The sequence below is a fragment of the Balaenoptera borealis genome (assembly GCF_965194805.1).
Source record: "Balaenoptera borealis genome assembly, chromosome: 13".
Classification (NCBI taxonomy): domain Eukaryota; kingdom Metazoa; phylum Chordata; class Mammalia; order Artiodactyla; family Balaenopteridae; genus Balaenoptera; species Balaenoptera borealis.
This window is the reverse complement of record NC_138870.1, coordinates 15,923,722-15,939,414: the sequence shown is the minus strand read 5'-3', so window position 1 is coordinate 15,939,414 and position 15,693 is coordinate 15,923,722. Positions and strand designations below refer to the sequence as shown.

Genomic DNA, 15,693 nt, shown 5'->3' with positions numbered 1-15,693 from the left:
GAACGGACTATTTTCATGAAAAGCTTTTTAAGGTGTCGCGATGTAATATTCACTTTGTATTCCTCTAAGAGATTTATATAAGAAGGGGAGTGAGGTTGTTCTCTCCCACTTCCCAGACCATTGCCTGGCTTTGGCAGTTTGAGAAATCCCAGAGTGGCTGATGTAGCAGTACACAGGAAGCAAAGCAGGGGGAGAAGTTAAAAACAAGGTAGGTGCCATGTGATAACTTACTGGGCTCCTTAGAAAGCACATACAGTTGGCCCTCTGTATCCATGGGTTCTGCATCCATGGATTCAGTCAACCACAAATCAAAAATATTCGGGGAAAAAATTCCAGAAAGTTCCAAAAAGGAAAAGTTGAATTTCCAGCAACTATTTACATAGCATTTACATTGTATCAAGTATTGTGAGTAATCTAGAGATGATTTAAAGTATATGGGAGGATGTGTATAGGTTATATGCAAATATTATGCCATTTTATATAAAGCACTTGGGCACCCATGAATTTTGGTATCCTCGGGGCTCCAATCTCCCTGCAGATAAAAAGGGGTGAGGGACGACTGTATAAGGTGTTGCTAAGAATGCACAGAAATAATTGAGGGATTTGGCACAGAGATGGGGGTCTATATCACAGCTGAGGGGGAGAGAAAGTAAAACCACAGTTAAAACCGGTGCACTTTTTTTGCATTTCTTATAAATAAAGATTTTTATATTGATACACAGCATAATGGGAGAAAAATTAAAATACTGTTAGTGTTTTTCTTCTCATGGCTTTCTAAATTCAACCAGCTTCCCTCTCAAAATTGTTTATATGATGATCATTACTATTAGTCACTTATCCATACACTAATTCACATTTCCTCTCATTTGGGTTATGTATAAATTGGAGTTTGCTACGCATAGACTATGAACTATTGTTTTTGAAACAATTTTAAATGTGTTCAATGTATAAACAGTGTGTGTCCAAGCTACAAGTATGGGCTGATGGAGAAAAGTATTGCAGTGATTTCTAATCAATGGGCCATGAATGTGTGGGACTCAGAATTATTGCAAGCCGTGAGACAATTTATGGACACAGCAAGCATCATAAAATAATCTCCACACATGTGCATTTACTACTGGTTTTTATAGTACATATAGCTTGAGATAAATAAAACACAAATTTATTTAAACTCCTGGATTGTTAGTGGCTTTTCATCATTATGTATTTCCTTAGATACAAATGCTGAAGTACAGCATGCAGTCTGAGAAGTTTCTTGATATTCATGTAGGGGGTCTTATACCCAGAACGTAAGGAAACTAGGGATATATAGTTGGGAGGTGTATACCTCTAGCTGTTGACATCATGACAAATAATAAAATGTCAAAATATATTTCCTTACTAAAATATCTATTATTTGAATATATATAAATGTTTGATAGTTTTACATTTTATACAGTACACATAAAGTGTCACTTATAAAACTATCCCAAATATTTAATTCCACAAATCTTTTTAGAAGTAGCTAAGTTTCAAAGATACTAAGAAAGCTAAGACATTTTCCTTGTCCTCAAGAAGTTTTCAATGTACTAGAAGAAAAAAGTCTGTGTAGGAATAAATAAGAGATGGTAAATGTGGCGTAAGAGACAGGGAAGAGAGACTGGTTCTCAGAGTCCATATTTGAGGTAAACCTCAAAGTTGGCAGAGAAGGGCAGGAGGGTGAACAGCTACATGAGCTCTATCACAGAGGTCATAGGGATTATTCAGGGAATGACAAGCTGTCTGATGTGACTTGAGAATATGACTAAGTATGGGGCAATGGAAGGGCATGAGCAAACAAATGTTCCTTATTGTTGTCAAAGGTGCAAAAGACATTTAACATAGGAAGAATTGCTTTTTCAATAAATGGCGCTGAAATAACTGGCATTCATAGGCAAAAAAAGTGAACCTCAACCTAAACCTCACACTTTCTTCAAAAATCAACTAAAAATGAATAATGGACTTAGATGTAAAATGTAAAACTATAAAACATTTAGAAACAATATAGGAGGAAATCTTTAGAACTTAGTGCTAGGTGAAGAGTTCTTAGACTTGCCACCAAATATGCAGTCTACAAAAGAAAAAAAATTGATAAACTGGGTCTCATCAAAATTGAAAATTTTTACTCTGTGAAAAACCCTGAGAAAAGGAGGAAAAGTCAAACTACAGACTGGGAGAAAATATTTGCAAACCACACATCTGACAAAGGACTATTATCCAAAGTATATAAAGAATCTCAAAAGTCAACAGTAAAAATGAGTAAAAATGCAAACTATCTAATTAGAAAATGAACAAAGACACAAAGAGACATTTCATGAAAGAGGGTATGCAGATGGTAAATAAGCACATGAAAAAAATTCAGCATCATTAGCTACTAGATAAATGCAAATTAAAACCACAATGAGCTATCACTCTATACCTTTCAAAAGAACTAAAATTAAATATAGTGATAACACTAAATGCTGGCAAAGATGTAGAGAAATTGGCACAAACATTGCTGGTGAGAGTGTAAAATGGTATAGAAAAGGAGTTTGACAGTCTCTTGAAAAACTATGTATGGCATTACCATATACCATATACCCCAGTAATTACATCTTGAGCGTTTGCTTATGTTTACACAAAAACCTATATATCAATGTGCACAGCAGCTTTGTGTGTAATAGCCCCAAGCCAGAAATAACCCAGATGTCCTTAAATTGGTAAACAGTTAAAGAAACTGTCATACCTCCATGCCATGACTACTACTTAGCAGTGAAAATGAACAAACTATTGATACATGCAGCTACTTGGATGGATCTCTAGGGAACTATGGTAAGTGAAAATGTAACAAACTGTATGATTCCATTTACATAACATTTGAAATGACAAGGTTATAGAGATAGAGAATAGATTAATACTTGCCAGGGTTTGGGGATGGGGCGTTAGAGGGAGAAGAGTGTCTGCGGCTATAATAGGGTAGCACCAGGAATCACTGTGATGTAATGTTCTGTACCTTGACTGTGGGGGTGATCACACAAACCTACACGCGTGACATAGATGCACAGAACTAAATATGCACACATATACATAAGAACACATATAAAACTGGAGAAATCAGAATAAGGTCAGTGGATCGTATCAATGTCAATTTCCTGGTAGTGATATTGTCAGCAGTCAGGCAAAGTGTTACCATTGCAGGAAAGTGGTTAAAGGGTATTTGAATTCTCTATATATTATTTCTTCCAACTGCTTGTGAATCTACAATTACCTCAAAACAAAAATTTTTTTGAAAAAGTATATAAGGATGATATTGGTCCAGAGACAACTCAGGAAAATTACTGAGTCAAATTTGAAAGGCTGTGAATGCCACACTTGGGATTTTGGATATTATTCAGTAGGCAGTAAGGAACATTTGAAAAAGGTTAAGTAGGAGAATAATAAATATGAGTAGTTTTTGACACCTTAGATAGAAATATGAATGATTTAATTGAAAAACACAAGATAGGAGGCTGATAGGAGGCTATTATATTAGCGAAAGTTGCAAGGCCTTCAAACAAAGAAGTAGCGATGGGACACAGAGGAGAAGATGGATTGAAGAGGCAGGTGGCTGCACAAGTAGAACTGACAAAACTTGGGGATTAACTGGACTTGTGAGTGAGGGAGAGGGTGATGTCATTAGAAAGTTTCTTCCGAGGAGATGGCAAACAGAGTAGGAAAGCCTGGTTTAAAAGTGCGTAGGAGGCATCCTAAAGGGGCTCTTTAAAAATCAGGTAGAAGTATAGGTTTAAAGCTTGGGAGATAAGCCAGGGTTTGAGGAATAAATTCAGATGCAACCTTCAAGTGATAAATGAAAATTTATCAACAAATGAAAATTTGTAGATACATAAGATGCTTTTGAGTGTATATATCAAGAGATGAGGGTAGGTCATGGAACTCCAGCAAATAAATATTTTCAGAGGAAGAATGGCAATGAAGGAAAATGAGAGCGTGGTTAGAGAAGATAGAAGGGAATTAAGAAAAGGTAGAACTCAATGAAGTAAGTCAGAAAGAGAAAAACAAATACTGTATAATATTGCTTATATGTGGAATCTAGAGAAATGGTACAGATGAACTTATTTGCAAAGCAGAAATAGAGACACTGATGTAGAGGACAAATGCATGGACACCAAGGGGGGTAAGGACAGGTGGGATGAACTGGGAGATTGGGACTGACATGTATACACTACTATGTATAAAATAGATAACTAATGAGAACCCACTGTATAACACAGGGAACTCTACTAAATGCTCTGTGGTGACCTAAATGGGAAAGAAATCCAAAAAAGAGGGGATATATGTAATACCTATAGCTGATTCACTTTGCTGTACAGCAGAAACTAACACAACATTGTAAAGCAACTATACTCCAATAAAAATTAATTATGTTGATTAAAAAAAGAGAAAAGGTAGAACTTAAGAAGCAGAAGGGAGGTGTAAAGAAAGAGGAAGCAGTTAACAGTGCTGCCGTCTAACTGTTCCGGAGAGGAGAGCCTGATGGCTCATTGGATTGAGCAATTAGGAGTCTTTTGATGCCATTTGAATAAAACAGCATCAGTCAAGGTCAGAATCCACATCGCAGAGGATTAAAGGGTGAGAAGGAAGTGATGAACCGAGAGCAGGAAATGTGTTAATTTTGCAAAAGTTTGGAGGTGATAGCGAGGGAAAGAAAATTTGGATGCTTTAGAAAGGCTGACTTGAAGGGTTTATTTTGTTTTGTTTTTTTAAGATTTCTGAGTTGAGGATCCAGTGGATGAGATAGCCTTAAGAAAAGGTGAGCAAATAATTAAGTGAGCAAGGTACAGAAGAGATGGGAAAGGATGGAATCAAGAGAATAAATGTAGGGTTTGCCTTAGAAAGAATTAGGAGATCAGATGTTCAAATCATATACTACAAATGAATTAGAGAGCTATATAAAATATAAATTAACCTCAATATAATTTGTACTTTGTACTTCTTTATTTTTTTCAGTGTTTCAAAAGAGATTTTGTAAAGTTTATTGCTATACACAGGTTAGACTATGATAAAGTTATTAGGTAAGGAAAACCAGGTAAAGAAAAACTTGTTAGAGAAAATGAGGTGGAGTCAGGGATAATGTTAGTAGGTGAAACAAATGCTGTAAAGTCTTGGGCTCTTGATGGAGACTAGCCACAATTTGAAAATTGGTTCATAAGCACTTTGAAAGCAGTATCTGTATTTTCCAGTTCCTATAGCATCAAGAACAGTGATCGGCAGACAGTGGCTATTTTGGGAAATGTCTTCCCTTTATGGAATAATGCTGCCAATTACTGTAAATTTTCCATATTTGGTCAAGCTGAAAAATGGCAAGAAAAATACAAAACGACTGGACAAGAGTTGACTCATACTTACAATTTCATTGTAAGTGGGGTCGGTACATTTTGGAACAGATTTTGTTTTCCTCCTCCGAACTTCACTGGGATACGGTAAAAGATAAAATTCAACATGTGCACTGGGCGTGGAGCCATCTGGGAGATGCTGCAAAGGAAAATGGTTATAAATATTAATGTGCATCACTATTAAAGAAAACAAGTACACAGCTACTAAATTTATCTAGACCAAAGGCAGGATCAAGATTTATTACAGTCACTGTTTATCAGAAAATAAGAGAACAATCAAAAGAAATACATCATTGCTCAAAAATAATCCCAAAATACAGTTTAAAAGAGCAAAACTGTCCATCTTAAATTAAGTGTTGTGTCAGAGAACTACATTTAAGAGTCCATTAAATGTGATTGGCTTTAGCTTTTTATAGTAAAAACTAAATTTGCATTTTTTTTATTGGAGTATAATTGCTTTACAATGTTGTGTTAGTTTCTGCTGTACAATGAAGTGAATCAGCTATATGTATACCTATATCCCCTCCCTCTTGGACCTCCCTCCCACCCTTCTAGGTCATCACAGAGCACCGAGCTAAGCTTCCTGTGCTTTATAGCATGTTCCCACTAGCTAAATTTGCATTTTTGACAGAAATGGTCAAGAGATGAATATAACCCACAGGCAGAGCCAGGAACTGAGTGCCTCAGGAGACTGTACACCACTTGAAAATAAATAATTCAAGATTAGCACATAAGATGTAGCATTTAATGATATGTAAATGCATATTATATAATATCACATTTTCAAACAGAAAAATATCAATTAGACCTACAAGTTTAACATACTTATAAGACTTTAAGAGTTATAATAATTTTATTATCTAAATTATCCTAAAATATATTGGATAATCCTTTTAAAATTGTGTCCTGTGGAGGTCCCAAAGTTGCCTAAGTTGCTGCCTGATGGGTAGATCAATGATGTCAAATGAGTAGATCTCTGGACCCCCTCTCTCTAGTTTATCCTAACACCCTTGCTCCCCCATCCTGGTTTCAGAATGTCTCTCTTCCTTTTCCACTTTTTTCTTATGGATATTTTTATTTCTTAATAAATTTGAAGAATGAGTACTCTGTTTTAAAAATTTGGAAACCACTGTACGTCAGAGAAATGGGTTCTATCTTTGTGACCAAATGGAGAACAAATTGTACTAAAAAACTATGCATATCTAGTTTGATAAAATGAGAAATGCTTGTGTAATTTATATTTAAGTGGAGATTTGAAAGTCACAATTGAGGAATTAAATGGTTCTCTTGGTGAATACATTCTAACTATTAAATCAGTAATTTCCAACAAATATTTTTATATTCTGAATCACAGCGCCATTCACATGTAAACATCCAGTGCCATCCCCAATGTCGTTAGCTTGAATTTTACATCTTTCTTTGGCATTCAAAAAAGCATACTGGAAAGTAAGAAAATGTGACATATATTATTATAGGACCAACTTTTATTCCGTTCTAATTTACATGGTAAAAATTATGTCATTAGGAAAATCTGGCTCTTTATTATTATTTGCAAATTAGATAAAATACATCTGGACACACCCACATGTCAAAACGCTAAGATTGTCAAACCTGCTGCTTTAGATGGTGCTCAAGGTATCCCTGTCCCACGCGAAACCCTCCCGCAGGAGGAGCTCTGAAATGTATCAATGGCACAATGGAATTTTCTGTGACACAGAAAAAAACATTGCTATTAATATTTGAGAGTTGATTTGTGTGTGTGTGTATGTGTGTGAGAAAAATGAAGGGAGAAAAGTGTTTTTGCTCTGTGTAATTGTCTCTCTTTTCTACCATTGGGCACTGGGCTTGAGGATACCATACGTATAATCATTGTATGTTTCATCTTAGTGGTTAGAATCATGGTTCTGGAAAAGGACTTTTTGGTTGCAATCTGGGCCTCCAAATTTCCCAGCTATGTGGCTTTTGGTAGATAACTTTTCTGTGGATCAGTTTCCTAACCTGTTACATGAGGATAAAGGTGATATCTGTCTCAAAGCATTCAAAAAATTAAATAAAATAAACCATGTAATGTGAGTATAGTGCCTGAAATAGAGTAAGATTCAATAAATGCTTGTTACTATTTTTATTTTCTATAAATTGAACAAGAATACACTACATGCATTGATTAGACAAGATATGCCTAATGTACTATGACATTTATGAGCAGGGTTTCTCAATCTTGGCACTAGTGGCACTAGGGGCCAAATGATTCTTTGTTGTAGGGGGCTGTTCCGTACATTGAGGATGTTTAACAGCATTACTGACTCTACCTACCAGACTGCGATAGCACCATCCTCCCAGCTGTGACACCAGAAAAGTTCCCAGCCATTGCTAAATGTCCCCTGGGGAGCAGAACTGACCCCAGTTGAGAACCACTGATGACTCCCAAATAAGAATCTGTAATTCATCCTTAGGATCCCAGCCTAGTGACCTGTAAAGAGTTCTACAGGTACCTTATACTCTAACCAAAATCTATCTTCTACCTTTCCTCACCACTCCAAAACAGATTTTTTCAACTTGTTAAAATTGCATTAAATGATACAATTTCATTTCTCCAGTGTCTCCCTTATCATTGATTTTCAAATCCAAGTATGTACCAAGATCAACATCCTCCCTTTTTGCCCTAGCTCATCTGCCACCACAGATCTTTATTTCCTAACTTATAATTAGATTTTAATTACTTTATGCCCCAGTCTTCCCACTTCATTCCTTCATTCATCGTGTATATCACTGTTGCATTTAACCTTCCTGTAAAGCAGCTTTTTTTTTTTTTTAAATAAATTTATTTATTTATTTATTTATTTATTTTTGGCTGTGTTGGGTCTTCGTTTCTGTGCGAGGGCTTTCTCTAGTTGCGGCAAGTGGGGGCCACTCTTCATCACGGTGCGCGGGCCTCTCATTATCGCGGCCTCTCTTGTTGCGGAGCACAGGCTCCAGACGCGCAGGCTCAGTAGTTGTGGCTCACGGGCCTAGTTGCTCCGCGGCATATGGGATCCTCCCAGGCCAGGGCTCGAACCCGTGTCGCCTGCATTGGCAGGCAGATTTTCAACCACTGCGCCATCAGGGAAGCCCTGTAAAGCAGCTTTGATCCTGTCACTTTCCTTCTCAAAACATTCAAGGAGTCTCCACTGCGGAATAAACTCCCAATCACAGAAGGGAAAAAGTATTTTGTATACCAGCCTTCACCAAGCATTTAGCAATTAAAGGTTTGGGCTTCTGTTTCCAATTAGTGTCTGACAAGATCCTTGAATATCCTGTTGTTTTCAGAATAATAGAACAATTTAAGTCAGGGATACATTCGATCTGAGCAGCTCACTTAGTCTGTCCTCCGCGGCTGTAAATGCAGACATGGATTTCTTTTTAAGAGAATCCTTTCTCCCCCTATAGCAGCTGTCTTATCAACATTTTTTTTTCCCCTCTTCTTACTGGCACTGTATCCTGATCCTTAACGATCTCATTTAATTTATTAAAGAGATCACTAGGTGTCTTTTCATCAATACATTTTACTGTTTGCCCTTATGTTTATGTGAATTAAATTTTATTTTAAAATGATTAAATAGCTCCTACTTGTCCATCTTACCCCAGAATTTTTACTCTGGTTGTGTTTTAGACCTTCACAAAGACTTGACACTTTGACTTGAAGAGTCATAAGGCTTGGGGTTACAGAGTTCTTAGTCTGAGGCTCAATCTAAACAATGAGAAGTTTCCTTGTGTCACCCAGAGGATGTTTTTATTCATGGTGGGTTGAAGTCAAGCAGCACTACCACTTTTTTTAGAATTCTGGCTAATATTTTTACTGTGCTCAGATGATGTGAAGTCATCCAAATTTGATTTTTTTTTGCTCAGACTAGCTCAGACTTTTATATATTCTAGATTTCCTGTTAAAATGCTTATCATTTTCTATGTTTAAAAATGGTTTTATGTATGTGTTAGCTTCCTTATGAGATGAGAAATTATTTAAAAGGAAAATCCATGTCTTGTTGTTCCATACCTCCCCTCCCCCCATATTTGCTTTGGGTTTTGCTCCATTGGTTACTGTACTCTACTACCTTAACCCCACCCTCATTTCTTTCTTCCTAAGCTTTCAGTATGTTTCTGAATCTCCAATTAAAAATTTTAAATCCTCACTTGAGATTGGGCTTTCCTTTACCTTATTCGTTTCTTTCTTTTCATAGCTATGTCTTCCTCACAGCATTCTTTTCTTTTATAGGAGTCCTGTCCCTAACACAGTACTTGGCATATAGTGAATACTCAATAAACAGTTACCAAATGACTGATTAAATGAGCTATATATTCATAGTGCCTAGCTCTTTGAAAGTACTTCGTAAGTATTTGCTGAATCATCATTTATAATGCAATATAAAAACCAGAAGTCTTCCTAACTTCCTAAGATTTAAGTAATTTCTCTTACCTATTGCAATATTTCTTATTGTGACCAAACAATAAAAAGCCCACTGCAGGGTAAAAAAGATGTATCTTGGGGTCTATTTCCAAAGTCTGTCCTCGGTGTTTACCCTGAACTTTAAGCTGTTTGAAGGCATCTCTCTGCTAGAGCTGATCTTCTCAAGCACATCATTGCATCAGGAATATATGTGTTAAGTTCTGTTTGTTATGTCCAATATCTTAATGCTCCACTTCGAAAACTTTGACTTTATCTCACCTCTCAGATCATGTTACACAATTAGATGCTTACTACCTTTTCTTACTCATTTTTTCTCCAACTGGAGCTAGACTGAATTTGTAACATAATTACTTGTACTCCTTCTCAGAACGAATCCTTGGTCACCATTTCTTCCACCTGGAGACTTGATCTGTAATTGCTGTCCTCTTCCTGAGACCGTGTTTACTCTTCTGTGATAGTCCTCTCCACCTCTCCAGACTTCTCCCACTAACTCATTAAAAATCTCCTTAACAATAAGCACAGTGGGTTATTTAAATCTCCTTCTAGGAGTTAATGATGACCTGACAATTTCTTGGGGGCTTAATATACGGTGAAGTGTGAACTAAAGTCATATTTTTGTGCTACATTCCTATGCCCTCTCTCAACCTCCTATAAGTTTTCCCCTCCATGTCCTGCTTTGTGGAGTACATGGAAGAAACAGAAAGAGGTACATTCAATTTAATTGGAGGAGTGCCTTATGGGGACCTTTGTGTGGAGGCAGGGAGCTGGACCCACATTAGCACCAAGCACTCCCTGCAGAGGAAATAAATATGTCTCATACATGTTTACTACTATACTATTTTTTTCACATATCCGTAGGTGCTTTTGTTCATACAATTTTATAATTTAAAAACACTACTGCATTTATAGTAGTTTTAAAAATTATTTTGTATTTCTTAAATTTATCAGATAGCAAAAGGACTTTAATGACATCTGAGAAATCAAATTTTTTTTCATTTGTTTTGTTTGTTTAAAGAGAGGTCCCTCTAGTTGAAAAGCCTTAGGATATTCTTAGCATTCACTGGTGGAAGAGACTTCTCTCTTAACTGAAGAATGAAATATAGGGGATTCTTAGCTAGATTATTATTTTAGGTTATAAACATTAAAATTATGTATATTAGTAAATATTCACAATGTTGACGTCTAAATAATATTGTTAATAATTAAATATACCAATTTTCTGCCTTCATTTCTTGCCTCAGATTGCACACAGCATTTCAAATGGTTTTCAATGCTACTTTTTTTTTTATGATCAATGAATGAAAGTATCTTGAAAATATGGTTAATTTATCAAAATTGAGAAAAAAAAAGTAAGCAGTAACATGTTGGTATAAAGACAAGGCAGAATATAAGTTGTTTGTAAAGTAAATAAAACCATCTCACATTGTAGGGTATGCCAGCAACTCTTTGGTATTTTCATATGAGTATATGAGAAATATATTTATTTTTCATACATAGTAATAATAGCTACCACATACTGAATATTTAATTTATTTAAAGCACTCTCTTAAAATAATCCTTGTGCCAGTATTGTCTTTATTTTATTTAAGAGGTTTTTCTATAAAGCCTATGCTCTTAACCACTACCCTATACAGACTCTCTACAAAGAATGCAAAGGAAACTGTCAGATTCAAATTAAGAGCACTTCTAGATCAAATTTTATCAGGAACGTGATGAAGGTACATGGTTTAAAAATATCAGACACTTTGGAAACGTCTGTAGATTAATTCAAAGTTTAATTGTATTTAATAGGTTATCTTTTTTATGAATAATTTATGAGAATTTTCCATCAAGTTTTTTTTAACTTAAATGTTTCCAATCATAGGATAATATAGCCTTTGGAAGAACTCAGCCGACAATGATTAAAATATAATGGGACTATCAAAACCTGAGGTCTATGCCAGAAACAAAACAACATAATAAAAAAGCATTTTCCTCATCTATGTGCCTGCCAAATTTCAGTTCTGAAACTGAGGCTAGCCATCATGAAGAGGGTCTTTTTATAAAATGACAATGTACAACAAAAGTACGGAAGTACAATAAAAGTGTTTCTGATATGTGGTTTACTGTATGCTTCAGTTAAAGAAATGGTGGAATGGTCTTTCCAATCTTTCTGTGTGTTAATTCATATAGAATGGGATGATTTAAGGTATTCATGAATTCAATTAGGATGGTCTGCTTCATTTCACACCAATTTAAGCCTTTAATAGAACTTTTATCATCAATAGGTGATTTCCAATAATTTTTTTAAAAAATCAGCTCAAAAATCAAACTGCCATGTGTCTAGCACTTTGGATGGTCTGGGAGAGGACACAGAAAAGTGATCAAAATAGTTTCTGCTTTCCAATCCCACTACTGGGCATATACCCTGAGAAAACCATAGGTCAAAAAATGTCATGTACCACAATGTTCATTGCAGCTCTATTTACAATAGCCAGGACATGGAAGCAACCTAAATGTCCATGGACAGATGAATGGATAAAGAAGATGTGGCACATATATACAATGGAATATTACTCAGCCATAAAAAGAAATGAAATGGAGGTATTTGTAATGAGGTGGATGGAGTTAGAGTCTGTCATACAGAGTGAAGTAAGTCAGAAAGAGAAAAACAAATACAGTATGCTAACACATATATACGGAATCTAAGGAAAAAAAAAAAAAAAGGCCATGAAGAACCTAGTGGCAAGACGGGAATAAAGACACAGACCTACTAGAGAATGGACTTGAGGATATGGGGAGGGGGAGGGGTGAGATGTGACAGGGTAAGAGAGTGTCATGGACATATATACACTACCAAATGTAAAATAGATAGCTAGTGGGAAGCAGCCGCATAGCACAGGGAGATCAGCTCGGTGCTTTGTGACCACCTAGAGGGGTGGGATGGGGAGGGTGGGAGGGAGGGAGATGCAAGAGGGAAGAGAAATGGGAACATATTGTATATGTATAACTGATTCACTTTGTTATAAAGCAGAAGCTAACACACCATTGTAAGGCAATTATAATTCAATAAAGATGTTTAAAAAAAAACAAAAACAAAAAAAAAATAGTTTCTGCTTTCAAAGAAATAACAAATTCTTTGGCATGATCATCTGGTGTTTTATATATATATATATGTATATATATATATTTAAATTTTAATCCTCAACTTGATGTAGTTAACAACCAAACAGAAGTCACAGTCTAGTAGATAGAATTCCTTTTCTGACTCAATACATACAGATTGAATTGCTTCTAAAAGTCCAGAATTCTAATTATGGCTCCAGAATTTATCACTGAAATGTCTTGTTTGAAAAGTTTTTCCATTTCTTAATAACATGTAACAAGTAAGGCATTAAACCTCATTTATTTTTCACAGTCTACTCAATAGCACACCCTGAAGAACTGTTTGTAAGTTAACTGGTAATTAAATTTTTTTTCTTTTTTCTTTTTCTTTTTCGTTTTTTTTACAATTGCACTGAACCACTCTAAATGATTGCAAATTTCTTAACCCTTAGCCTCTATCCGCAAGTGCTGAGAAAATTGTACAGATAAGAGACAGAATATGTTTTGTTAGAGATTGCTGAGGAATTGTGAAGAACAGATGAAATACTGGAAGATTAGCTTTATGATATTAAATTTGATAGTATGGGAAAAAGATGGATTACAAAAAGCAGAAACTAGTAATTGAGAGGTAAAATATGAGTTTTTTACCCATATACCTCATATATTTGTCTTGATCCTGTCCAACTAAACAGTTTTATCATGATTTAAATAAAGATATAGATATATGATGTACAGGTGTTAATAATCTGAGTGTTATGGCCAATATGCTGGAACAGATCATCAGGACTGAGTTATGAGGGGCTGGAAGGATGAACTATATCTAACAAAGTTGAAAACAATAGACTGAACGTCAGGTTCTTCTTTTGGGAAAACTCACTCTGCAAATCCAGGGTATGAAATTCTTGTTGCTTTCCTTCATTGGAATATGTATTTTTCTTTTGTTGCTGAACGGTATATTCCCTGGCTATAGAATTCTAAGTTGACAATTCTTTTCTTTCAACACTTTAATGATGTTCCACTGTCTTCTCACTTCAATTTTTTCTTGCCTACATTGTTTTATTGTTCTCCTATATGCCAAGTATTTTTCTCTAGCTGTTTCACTATTTTTTCTTTGTCCTTGGTTTTTAGCAGTTTGAGAACAATATATAAATTCATGCTTTACTTTGAGTTTTTCCTTTTGGTACTCACTAAGGTACTTAAATTTATAAATTTATGTCCTTCACTAAACTTTGGAAGTTTTTGGCCATTATTTCTTCAAATATTTTTCTGCCCCTATCTCTTTCTTCTGTCCTGGGAGTCCAGAAAACAAATGTGACCCAATGTTAGATCTTTGGGTATTTTCCCACAGACCCCTAAAATTCTATTCTTTTTTTCCAATCTTTTTTCTCCACGTTCTTTAAATTGGATCATTTCCCTTCATCTATCTTCCAGTTCACCAACCATTCCTCCCATCATCTCCATTCTTTTCTTGAGTCCCTCAAGCAAGATTTTAAATATTAGATATTTTATATTTCAGTCCTTAAAAGTATATTAGTACTTTTAAAATGAAGTTTATAATTAACTTTAATATAATTAATAGAACATGAAAATAACATAATACTAATATAACATTATATTAGTTTCAGGAGTACAACATAATGATTTGATTATGAAGTCTAGTTTACATCCATCACCACACAGAGTTCCAAATTTTTTTTCTTATGATGAGTACTTTTAAGATCTACTCTCACCAACTTTCAAATACACAACACAGTGTTGTTAACTATAGTCAGCCTGCTGTACACTATATCCTCGTGACTTATGTATTTTATAACTGATAGATTATACTTTTTGACCACCTTTACCCATTTCACACCTCCCCCGACCTCTGGCCGTCACCAATCTGTTCTCTGTATCTATGAGTTTGGTTTCATTTTGTCTAGATTCCACATACAAGTGAAATCTAGTGGTATTTGTCTTTCTCTGCCTGACTTATTTCACTAAGCATAATGCCCTTAAGGTCCATCCATCCATGATGTCACTAATGACAAGATTTTCTTCTTTTTATGGATGAATAATATTCCATTGTGGGTCTATACAACATTTTCTTTATTCATTCATCTTTTGATGGACACTTAGGTTGCTTCCACATTTTGGCTATAGCAAATAATGCTGCAATAAACATGGAGGTACACATACCATTTTGAATTAGTATTTTCATTTTCTTTGAATAAATACTCAGAAATAGAATTGCTGGATCATGTGGTAGTTCTATTTTTAATTTCTTGAGGAACCTCCATACTATTTTCCATAATGGCAACACCAATTTACATTTCCACCAATAGTGTACAAGTGTTCCCTTTCCTCCACATCCTTGCCATCCTTGTTATTTCTTGTCTTTTTGATAACAGCCATTCTATATGTGAAGTGGTGTCTCACTGTGGTTTTGATCTGCATTTTCCTGATGATTAGTGATGTGGAACACCTTTTCATGTACCTGTTGGCCATCTGGATGTTTTCTTTGGAAAAATGTCTTTTCAGATCATCTGTCCAGTTTTTAATTGGCTTGTTTGGTTTCTTTGCTGAGTTGTATGATGTCTTTGTATATTTTGGATATTAGTCCTTTACTAGATATATGATTTGTTAATACTTTCTCCCATTCAGTAAGCTGCCTTTTCATTTTGTTGATGGTTTTCTTTGTTGTGCAGAAGCTTTGTAGATTGATATAGTCCCAGTTTTTTATTTTTGCTTTTGTTGCCTTTATTTTTGGTGTCAAATCCAAAAATCATCACTAAGTTC

At 35.2% G+C, this 15,693-nt stretch overlaps 1 protein-coding gene across 2 annotated transcripts in view; it reads right to left on the bottom strand.

Moving 5' to 3' along the window:
- Positions 1-15,693, bottom strand: part of PIK3C2G (phosphatidylinositol-4-phosphate 3-kinase catalytic subunit type 2 gamma) — a 406,235-nt gene that overhangs the window by 4,391 nt on the left and 386,151 nt on the right. For both annotated transcript variants that reach the window (XM_082351876.1, XM_082351875.1), the window contains one exon: positions 5,404-5,529. In XM_082351876.1, the coding sequence (XP_082208002.1) occupies positions 5,404-5,529 (126 nt within the window). The remainder of the gene's footprint in view (positions 1-5,403; positions 5,530-15,693) is intronic.